This window comes from Saprolegnia diclina (assembly GCF_000281045.1).
Source record: "Saprolegnia diclina VS20 unplaced genomic scaffold supercont1.2, whole genome shotgun sequence".
Taxonomy (NCBI): domain Eukaryota; phylum Oomycota; class Saprolegniomycetes; order Saprolegniales; family Saprolegniaceae; genus Saprolegnia; species Saprolegnia diclina.
In genome coordinates this window covers 1410864-1420902 of record NW_008246069.1, presented here as the reverse complement: position 1 = coordinate 1420902, position 10039 = coordinate 1410864, and the positions used below count along the sequence as shown (strand labels likewise).

The 10039-nt window shown below is 57.7% G+C and overlaps 5 protein-coding genes across 7 annotated transcripts; 4 read left to right on the top strand and 1 right to left on the bottom strand.

The window, feature by feature from the left end:
* Positions 1-949: 949 nt before the first annotated feature.
* SDRG_01076 (hypothetical protein) lies at positions 950-2000 on the bottom strand. Its single transcript, XM_008606589.1, has one exon. The coding sequence runs from the start codon at positions 1904-1906 to the stop codon at positions 1007-1009; it is 900 nt and encodes a 299-aa protein (XP_008604811.1). The 5' UTR covers positions 1907-2000; the 3' UTR covers positions 950-1006.
* Positions 2001-2676: 676 nt separating this feature from the next.
* Positions 2677-4655, top strand: SDRG_01075 (hypothetical protein; the record flags this gene model as incomplete). The annotated part of the gene is made up of 2 exons (XM_008606588.1): positions 2677-3511; positions 4441-4655. The coding sequence occupies 2 exons, from the start codon at positions 2677-2679 to the stop codon at positions 4653-4655; spliced, it is 1050 nt and encodes a 349-aa protein (XP_008604810.1).
* A 45-nt stretch (positions 4656-4700) lies between these two features.
* SDRG_01074 (hypothetical protein) lies at positions 4701-4925 on the top strand (the record flags this gene model as incomplete). Its single annotated transcript, XM_008606587.1, has 1 exon — positions 4701-4925. One exon carries the CDS (start codon positions 4701-4703, stop codon positions 4923-4925), a length of 225 nt encoding a protein of 74 aa, XP_008604809.1.
* A 523-nt stretch (positions 4926-5448) lies between these two features.
* Positions 5449-6186, top strand: SDRG_01073 (hypothetical protein). The gene has a single exon (XM_008606586.1). It carries the CDS (start codon positions 5459-5461, stop codon positions 6110-6112), a length of 654 nt encoding a protein of 217 aa, XP_008604808.1. The 5' UTR covers positions 5449-5458; the 3' UTR covers positions 6113-6186.
* A 280-nt stretch (positions 6187-6466) lies between these two features.
* SDRG_01072 (serine/threonine protein kinase) lies at positions 6467-9822 on the top strand. Of its 3 annotated transcripts, none has more exons than XM_008606585.1 (11): positions 6467-6903; positions 6947-7110; positions 7160-8186; positions 8255-8479; positions 8524-8696; positions 8741-8888; positions 8939-9144; positions 9197-9268; positions 9327-9411; positions 9461-9607; positions 9650-9822. In XM_008606585.1, the coding sequence occupies exons 1-11, from the start codon at positions 6508-6510 to the stop codon at positions 9779-9781; spliced, it is 2775 nt and encodes a 924-aa protein (XP_008604807.1). In that variant the 5' UTR covers positions 6467-6507; the 3' UTR covers positions 9782-9822. The 3 variants fall into 3 exon arrangements, with proteins under 3 accessions (XP_008604807.1, XP_008604806.1, XP_008604805.1); XM_008606584.1 differs by having other exon boundaries at positions 9197-9282; XM_008606583.1 differs by having other exon boundaries at positions 9197-9411.
* Positions 9823-10039: the final 217 nt, after the last annotated feature.

Sequence of the window (10039 nt, the reverse complement as noted above, 5' to 3'; positions counted from 1 at the left end):
GCGACGGGCGACGAAGCGGCCGGGGCCACCGGAGTCAAGGAAGGCGCTGTGGTCGACATGGAGCAAAATGTAGAATGAATCGACGTAATCACCGGCTTTGGTGCTTGCAGGGCTAGGGCAGGATCGAGTCCCAGCTGTCTATTACTCCGCCATGTGTCTCTCAGCGGCGCATCCATGTCTGCATGGGACACCCATGTCTGTGGAGCCAATCGGTCGCGAGCATTCCTTTTTGTCATTTTACGGCCGCGCAAGAGCTTGTCCGGACACAGAATTTGGGTGGACTTGAAGTCACCGCAAAAAACGTCCGATCCAAAGAAGCCGCGGACGTTCGCACATGCAGTGCACGACCACCAGCGTCCTTTCTAGTGCAATGGGATCGGCCGTGGAGCTTTGTCGAGTCCAGTTTCTCGCAATAGCTCTATTCGATACAACTGAGTGGACTCTGTGGAGTGGACTTGCGACGCGGAAGATGTGCTCATCTTGTGTATTGAAACGGCAAAGTCGGAATGCAAAATGCGAGGCACGGGAGCGTGCCACGTCACTGATCAGAACGGCGACCGATCTCGCAAGCGCGTGCGTTATCCCAACGACTACTCTTGTCCCTACGCCCACGTACGAGTTCAACGCTTTCATTGCCGCTTGCATCACGTCAGCGGCGCGACCACGCTGGCGGCGCGCCATTTCATGACGCGGGGCCACCGCGGATTTTGACTGGCTGATTCAAACAATGCGGCACCGCCGCCAGCTGGTTTCTGTGCCAGCCGTCAAGCGTCCAGTTGGTGCAGCATACACTGGTTTGTGGAACTCGTTCATGGATTTCCTGTCGTTGCGATCCAGCATTTTGTGGAACTCTGCTTCATACACTGTACGCAGGAGGTAGCATTCTTGCGCTCCGTCGTCAAGCACTACCAGCTTCCACCACCTTATAAGGAGTCGAAGCAAGTTAGTTACCTGAACATATAGGAGGGATTAAACTTCTTACGATATATATTGAAATCGGATGACATTAGAGACGGTTGAGCAGTGGTGAGTGCTCGTTCTCGGACGAGCTCACATTGTTGGCATGGTACAAAATGTAGTGTTGGACCATAAAGATAATGTCAAAGAAGACACTGGTGAAGCCGAGGCCAAACTTGACCGGGTCACCCGTCACGGCGGTCCAGTCGTGCGTCACCGAGCTCGTCATGATGAGCTGCGCCACCGAGAGAAGCCCACCGGAAAAGTCAAGCAGCACGTTCCAAATCGTCCAGCCGATCGTGAGCTGGCGCTTGTAGTTGAGGTACACCTGCGGAATGTACTTGACGAGCGACACGGCGAGCTTGATGTAGCTGAGCAGGTACAGAAAGTTGAGCAGGCTAAAGAAGTCACTGCTCGGTACGACGATCGTGAGCGCCAAAAAGACAGCCGCACCGACCACGCCGACCGCAACCGCCACCTTGCACGTCGTCGAGAGCACTTGGTTGCCGCGCGTGTAGATGGTCGTTTGGTAATACGTCAGTAGACTCGCACCGACCGCGTGAAGCGCAAAGAAGACGTCGTTGATTTGGACGGCGTTCGGAAGTCCGTTGTGGTAGCGCTTGTACTCGTCTTGGACCACTTCGCTCCAGTAAAAGGCCGCGTTGAAGATCGCGTAGCAGCCAAAGCCCAAAATGTTGTACACGAGAAAGTCGAGCGAGAGACCTTCGACGCTCTGGCGGCGCCAGTTGAGAAACACTTGCGGCCAAAAGCTCACGCTCCAGCACGCAAAGTAGACCCAGCCCACGATCGACGAGAGGCGGTTGTACGGCTGCGGGATGTTGTCGGTCGCGTCGGTCGCAAAGCCGAGCCCGAGGCCCGTGATCGCAATGATCGCGACGCCAACGCCAACGCCATGGCGCTCGATCCACGCAACGATGCTCGGTGCCATGCGGATTGTGCTATGGATGGAGACGGCGGGCGCGCGACCTCGGCGTTGCTTCCTTCGGTATCCTTGCCCGCCTTTCTGCGTCAACCAATCAGCGGCAAGCGACGGTTGAGAAATGAACCAATCACGGCGCGGGCATCGACCAGGTCAGAAACCTGGCAAAGCCGAAGCCGGCGGAAGATCCGTGGAGTTCGAAATTCCCAGCCCCGCGCTCCGTCGCAGGCGGCGGGCCCTTCGTACAACGGCGCGACACGCCCACAAGGCAGTCGTGTAGCGCACAAGACAGCGTTCGAGTAGAAAAGACGAGATAAATGTCGTCGGTCTACGCTCGAATATTGCACCTTGTAGCCGGTTGGAGATTGCATTGGCCAACGCAACTTCAACCGAGGGTCAAGCGTGGCACGATCCGTCAAACGGCAAGGAGGGTTCAACAAGTAGCTGCAGAGCGGAACGACGCGCTTGCCGTGAAAAGAAGCCAACCGAGCACCCCATCAAGTTGAGCTTACGAGTACCCACTGCCCACGACAGAGTCTTGTGGTACCGTGAAGCGCCAAGAACACACGTCGCTAGCTCACGTCGCTAACCTGGTTGGCTTGGTGTTTTGTCAAGGTTGATCCGTAATGGCCGTTGGAGGCCTTCACCGTGAAGTGTTCTCCAACGGGCAGGTCTTTGCCCATCACGAATGCAGCGTTGGGAGGCGACACGAGTGGCAACGGTCGGGTGCTGTCGCGCTGTTGCGGGGCGCTATGTTGTTGACTTTTGACGACAAGCGCATGCGCGACCAGCATAAAACGCACTACGTGGCGCCGCACGCAGACGTAATGGCCCTTGCGACCGCCGTTCTCGACGGCGACCTCAACCGCGTCCGAGGAATTACCGAGGAAATGCGGTCTCTCATCAACACGGGGGACCGCTGGAAGAAGCACGTGCGGCCGCTCATGCTGGCGACGCGGTCGCCGAACCCGATCGCGATGTTCGAGCTGCTCGTGGCGCACGGCGCGCTGCTGTATCCGACCGACCGCGCAGGCCATGACGTGATGCTCTATGCGTGCGCGCACGGTGTGGCCCCCGCCATGATCGACTACCTCGTGCAGCTGGACAAAGGTGGGCTCTGGACCTGGGACGCACGTACGTTTCAAGGCGACGGGCACTTGGCACTTGCTTGTCGCAGCGGCAACTTGGCCTTGGTGCAGCACCTCGACGGTCTAATCCCAGCGGGTACCCAGAGCCATGGCACTGATATGGTCCTGGCCGCTCTCGACGCGAACGATGAGGAATTTGTCTTGCGCTTGCTGGCGTGGTGGACCTTGACGCCGCGCCTGCCCTTGGACGCCGCTGTCGTGCGCACAGCGCTCGCGACCAAGATGTTGCGCGTCACGTCGACCCTCGTCCAGCTCGACCCACTCGGTGCCGGCCAAATCGTCTTTGTCTTTTGCTTTCGGGAGGCGCGCATGGAGCCGACCCTTGCGTGTTGCTGCGCCACGTACAAGCGCCGTGTGACGTGGCAGCACACGCGCCTCGTCTTTGCGCTGGCGCTGCCGACGACCGTTTGCCGCGTGATTGCACGCTACGTGTACCAGTTCAAGCCCATCGAGCACCTCAGAGGCGGTGCCCGACGTCGGCGCGCTCGGTTGTACGGTTCGTGGGTCAACTCCGCGTTTTATTGAGCCGTGCTGCTACGTACGAGCCAGCTTGTTGATGCGTCGAATAAGATTAAGCAAGGTGTACACTGCAGCGATGGAAGGTGTTCTCAACTATTGGACGCTTCTTGGGCTTTAGAGTGGCCACATGCACACAAGACGTCTGCCCCCATCTTGACTGCCTTGCAGTTGATCCTATCCAAGGGTATTTACCACCCTCTCCTGCACTACCTCCTACTATGGGGGACCTACCGAATAATACAATGATGAATACGCGTCGCGGCATACAAACACTCGGATAAAAATAAATAAAATCGTGGTCGCACAGTCTGCCCATATTTCTGAAGACGATCATGGAGGTTGAGCGCATGCTGCTCGACTTTACCGACGCGCCATTGAAGGACCCCCGGTCACCCATGTATCTGTTACAAAAGCCTGGGCAAAACCTCGGGGGGCCTTGGGGTCGGAGGGCCTACCCTAGGGTCCCAAAGAGCTCTGAGGGTGGGGTCCGGGCCTATCCTGACCCTACCCTAGGGTGGCGCATGACCCCCGGGACACTTCCAGAGCATTGTACGCTGCTTTGTTAGAGACAAACGTTGGGTATAATGCTTGCACGAGATATTGCACCCGAACGCCACTTCGTTGTGGCGATAGAAGACGTCTTCCTCTTCGCAATTGAGCATATCCTGGAGCGGTGTGGCACACCGAGGACCATCACTCATGAGTGATGGTTATCTGTTTTATCTGGCATATATCCGGCACATATCCGGTCATAGGGGTCTGGGCTGGGGTCTCGTACCCTAGGGGCAATCTACAAACAGGGATGTATGAGGGGCGGGGGGCTGCCATCATGGCGGGTCTACCCTAGGGTAAGCCTTGACCCCCCTGGGTGACCAGGGGTCCTGCCATTGAGCCCGGACGACCCACGGCGGCGCATCGTCGACGTGCCCAACAAGCCGACGGCGGAGAAGGCGTCGATCCGCGACGAGTTCCTCACCGCAACGGGCAACGTCGGCGACACGATTTGCCGGCTCACGATCGCGTCGTCGTACCCGCTGCAAGCCATTTTCAAGCGGGACATTGCGTACGCGCGGCGCGAGCTCAAGGAATAGCGTCTCACAAACGCTATTGGCGTTGCTGTCGTGGTCTTTCTCAACATGCAGGACCTCCGGTACTGGGTGGCCGCCACGGACCGGCCGGACAACGTGCACGGCATCATGAATGCGTTCTACAAGCTCTGGCTCGAGCTCTTCCGGCACGACGACGCTGCGCTCAGACTGCGCGGCCGCGACGTGCTGCTCGAAGAGCTCACGACGTACGGCAACGAGATTCGCATGTATGGCAACCACACGTGCCATTGGTTCAAGCCAACGACCAAGTAAGGACGCGCTCTATGCAATATAGAATTTCTGGCAATACACTGTAAGCGTCTTGTGTATTCGTGTTGACGTTTGCGGCCTATTAAAGGCCATCCGGCGCGGGACGGTCAACGAGACCATGCTTGCCGCAGAGTCCACCAGGCGCAGAATTCTCTCAGTCCCTAGTTGCCATTTCCCAGGAAGAAGGCAAGCAACTTGTACCACGGGTATCTGTCGTCTGCTGCAGTTGGGCAATGAAAGCAAGATAGCCAAGCACGACCTCCATGGAGTAGTCGTTGCTGGCTACACTACTGGTATTAACACAGCTACGGAATGGCTGGACCGCGTCGGCAAGGGTCCTTCATGATGCATTCACCACGTCGTCCGTCCTCTCGGGGCGCCGAATGCATGGCCCCCTGGCTTGGTCAGCGAAGTCTCGAGGCTGAATGGACCCTCGGTGGCGGGAAAGGAATCCATCCATTATTAAAAATAGTATACAAACACGTAAGTTATTTTTTTAAATGGTGCAATTGCATCCACATTTTCTGTTGACCAAGATGAGTGCCAAGGCCGCTACGACGACGACGACGACGACGACGACGCCGGCGCCTGCCGCGGTGGCCGCGCCGGCCGACGACATGTTCACCTTTAACTTCGAGAGCAACGACGAGGAAGATGAAGAAGACGAGGAAGAGGACGAAGAGGACGAAGACGAAGCGGCCGAGCCGTCGGCCAAGCGTGCGCGCAAGGACGCGGATAAGCCTGTGCGCCAGGTGACCGTGCCCCGCGAACCGACGCTCAAGAAGCTCGATGCGATCACGGCCGCGCTCATGAAGGCGACGGACAACGACGACGATGGTGGTTTTTCCATGTTCAACACGTCGTCGTCGTACCCGATGCAGATGGTGCTCAAGAAGGAGATGGCGGTCGCGCGCAAGATGCTCAAGGAAGGCAAGCACTCGCAGGCGCTTTGCGTCCTCATTGCCATCTTTATGAACATGGAGCGCTACGACTACTGGTTCTCCGACTCGGACGACAGCCGCATGGTCGAGACGACGTTCACGTCCTTCTACAAGCTCGTGCAAGACGCGCTCAAGAAGGACGACGCGACTCTACGCCTCACGGGCCGCGACGTGCTCATCGAGGAGATGGCCAAGCTCGGGCGCGCGGCCAAGGAGTCGTTCGACTACGAGTTCAAGTGGTTCGACTAACTTTTTTCATCGTCTAATTAAGGTATCTAATCAAAGACTGTGCGTCAATATCGGGTTTAGTACCTAGCACCTTGCAGACAACTTGTACAGTCCGCAGCATGCAGGATAGCAAGCCACGTCATGACGACCATAATGTGCGGGAGTTGCCATTTCTCACGTCCGCACGAATTCTTCACACAGTTTTTCACAAGGTGGTTTATCATCGACCGCCAGTAAATCAGGCGGAATAACGTGTGTTTTAAAATCCCACGTCATGCCACACGTGAAGAATACGTTGGATGGGGCCCACCCTGTTGTGAGATGGACGCCGCATATAAAATGCAAGATAGCATAGGGCCCCATACTAGAGGGTCCGTGAAATCGGCGAAAGATTACTTGACGCAGAAGCCAAGACGATGGACTTCGGAAGCGCCCGACGTGGCGGCCGCGACGCGCTCCCCGAGGACTTTGTGCGCAAGCCATGGCAGTCCTTCTCGACCATGAAGCGCTTCCTCAGCGAGGCCGTCCGCCTCGAGAATGCGAGCTGGCGCATCTGGTTCATGCAGCAGCGGGCCAAGCAGGCTATGGTCGTCACGAAGAAGAAGGGCCGGCTCTCGATCGAGGCGCATGGCGACGAGATCGAGGCCGATGCACACGACCGAACGTGCGTCTACTGCGAGCTCGCGCCTGCTAGCCTGACGTGCAACGGCTGCTGCCATGACCCGTACTGCGTGAGTTGTTTCAAGCTCATTCATATGCGCGGTCATCTCGCTTCGCATACGGCCGTGTCGCTCCAAAAGCTCGATGCCAAGGTACAGGGTCCGAATTTGAGTGAAAGCATCACGCAGAAGATAGGTACCGACGCCTGTGGTCACGCCAACGACGCACCGCGCGCCGGCGCAAGCGAGCCCGCCCAAGGTTACCGTCGCCGCCAAGCCCATCAAGTCGTGGGAAGAGAAGATGGACGTGCTCTTCCAGAAGCTCATGGTCACGAGCATGCACCACGACGGCGACATTAGGTATCAACTCTGACAATCGTCCGAGCAAACTGAAGACTGTGTCCTGTAGTGTTCACAACATTGACAACAGTCCGCTCAACCCGACGTGGAGCCCAGAGAAGGCCAAGACCTGCGGCGGCTGCCAGGGCCCGCACATGACGGTTGCATGTCCGTCGCTGGCCCCGCCCATTGTCGAGAGCATCGCGCCGACAACGTCCAAGAAGCCAATCGTATGTGGCAACTGCCGCGGCGACCACAAGACGCTCGACTGTCACAGCTTGGCACCGCCAACGCCGCCCAAAGGCGGGGCTATCTGCGGCAACTGCCGCGGCGACCACCTCTCGATGGCATGTCCTCTGCTTGCTGTTGGCGCGCCGCCTGCGAAACCAATAGTGTGTGGCAACTGCCGCGGCGACCACAAGACAATCGACTGCCATGGCTTGGCACCAACGCCGCTTAAAGCTGTTGTTTGTGGCAACTGCCGCGGCGACCACATCTCGATCGCGTGTCCGCTGCTGGCACCGCCGCCCAAGAAGGCGCTTGTGTGTGGCGGCTGCGGCGGGGAGCACATGACGATGCTCTGCCCGAAGCTAGCGTCTTCAAGTGACGCGCCGCTCTTCCGGCGCAAATCGAGCAAAAGTATTGTCTGCGGCAACTGCCGTGGCGACCACATGACCATTACGTGTCCGCAGCTGCAAGAGGAGTCGCCCAAGCACGTCGTCGACTCGATCGTGCGCAAGTGCTTCACGTCGTACCACAACGCCAACACGAGCAACAGCACGCACGCGTACTTGGGCGACGAAGTGAGCGTCCACGGGGCGTTTGTGCTGCGCCCGCCACCGGCGACCCGGTCCAACTCGGCGACCTTTGCACCGATTCACGAAATCCCCGTCGAAGTCGAGACGTCGCCCGTGCTGCCGGCGCTGTCGCCGCTGCGGCGGTTGCGGACACCGGACGTGTGGATCCTCTCGAGTCTCTGGAACGACATGTCGGCGTCGTTTCTGCAAGCGCGGGGCCATATGGGCGCTGGCTGCGACGTCAACTGCCTCGATGAACGCCGTGGCTGGGTCTATCTCAAGCCCCCGCACTGCACCAAGGTACCCCATTTTTGTCTGGAGTCTGGATTCTGAGTTTCATTGTCTGATTTGACGATGGATACATCTAGTGGCGTCGGCGCTTTGTGGTGCTCTTCCGCAACCAGCTGACGGAATTCCTGGATGAGCGCGATGTGCAGCCGGTGGGCTTTACCAATTTGCACGAAGCGTCGATCGTCGACACGTCGGTGCATGACGAGCACCAACTGACGGTCTCGGTCGCGTCATCGGCTCTGCGTGACGACGGCGTCACGACGCTTCAGTGGTGCTTTGACACGCTGTTGGCGTTCAACGAGGTACCACTTGTCTCATCTAGTCGTTTTTCGATATGTGTGTCTAGTGGAAAGCAGCGCTTGTGCGCGCCAGTCGGCTCGAGATCCGGGACCTCTTTGGTGACGACGACATGGAGCTCGGCAAAGGGCGGTTTGCGATGGTCAAGCGCGCCGAGCGCAAACACCTTGCGCGCTGCAGCCACGAATGTGCGATCAAGGTCATCGACAAGGCTGCGTTTTGGTAGATCTGCGTTTAGGGTTGTCGTTGCGACTGGCTTTGTCTAGGGACCTCGTGCAGGAAGGTGTCGAGCGCAACGACACGCTGTTTCGTGAAGTGCTCACGCAGAGTGTGCTCACGCTGCGGGGCCATGGCGTGCCGCACCACGGCTACGTCGTGCGGCTCCTCTCGCTCTTTGAGACGCACGACCATTTGGTATGCATTTACATGACGAATGTGCTCTCGACATGAGAACTATGCATTAGGTGATGGAGATGGAGCTCATGGCCGGCGGGGACATATATGACCACATTGTGACCCACGGACCGCTGTCAGAACCCCAGGCCGCGCTCGTCATGACGCACCTCGTCCAGAGCATTCAATTTTGCCTGGAAAATGGCATTGCCCATCGTGACGTCAAGATCTCCAACTTGGCACTCGATGTGCAGACGACCATAGGGTCCACCGACCGGTACGAGTATTTTCTTTTTTTGAAAGATTACTCATTTATACCGATATACTAGACCGTGTGTGCTCAAGCTGGCCGACTTTGGCATGGGTGCGTTCCTCGAGTCCAACGGCATGCTTCTTGGACGGTACGTCATCGATTGTATGGACATATTGTCTCTATAGGTTTGTTATACATGGTACTAGGTGTGGCACGCCGGGCTATGTAGCCCCCGAGATCCTCACAGCCGGCGTCCAAGAGCCGTACCCGCCCCACGTCGATATGTTTTCGGTAACATCGTTTTGTGATTGAGATTCACATTTTTGAGAAAGAGTCCTAGGCGGGCGTCGTGCTGTACACGCTCCTTTGTGGCTACGAGCCGTTCTATGCGATCAACGACAAGGAGCTCATTTTACTCAACAAGGCGGTCACGTACTTCTTTCATCCGGAGGAGTGGTCGCACATATCCGACGACGCCAAGGACCTCGTACGTTCTTGTGCTCGTATACATCGTCGGACAATCCCTTAGATTGCTCGCATGCTGGCCAAGAACCCGGCCGAGAGAATACGCCCGCACGAAGCCCTCGCGCACCCGTTCCTGCGACACGTGGCGTGTGTGCCCGAGCACCCCCGCACCTCGACCTGTGCCAAGCTCTTCTAAGACCCTTTGACATCAATGTCTCTATTGGTGTTGTTACTGTGTACAAGACTAGTTTTAGTGTACGTCGAGGACGCCAAACTTGGTACAGTCGTCGCCGTCCCACGCACAAGCCGCCGAGAAGCAGCCCAGAGTACACACGTTGTCGCCAACATTCAGAGCCGAGCACGTCTCTGCGCACGCCGGTCGACAGCCTTCGACATGCTGGGTTGCACAGAATGGCGTCGCGTCCAGCAAGATTTGCCGCGTGGCGATCCGCGC

Excerpts from the sequence above, each read along its gene's own strand:
- SDRG_01076 (XM_008606589.1), bottom strand. The coding sequence starts at position 1,906 with ATGGCACCGAGCATCGTTGCGTGGATCGAGCGCCATGGCGTTGGCGTT.
- SDRG_01073 (XM_008606586.1), top strand. The coding sequence starts at position 5,459 with ATGAGTGCCAAGGCCGCTACGACGACGACGACGACGACGACGACGCCG.
- SDRG_01072 (XM_008606585.1), top strand. The coding sequence starts at position 6,508 with ATGGACTTCGGAAGCGCCCGACGTGGCGGCCGCGACGCGCTCCCCGAG. Across the intron at positions 7,111-7,159 it reads CACCACGACGGCGACATTAG|TGTTCACAACATTGACAACA; the intron begins GTATCAACTCTG and ends TGTGTCCTGTAG. Across the intron at positions 8,187-8,254 it reads AGCCCCCGCACTGCACCAAG|TGGCGTCGGCGCTTTGTGGT; the intron begins GTACCCCATTTT and ends GGATACATCTAG.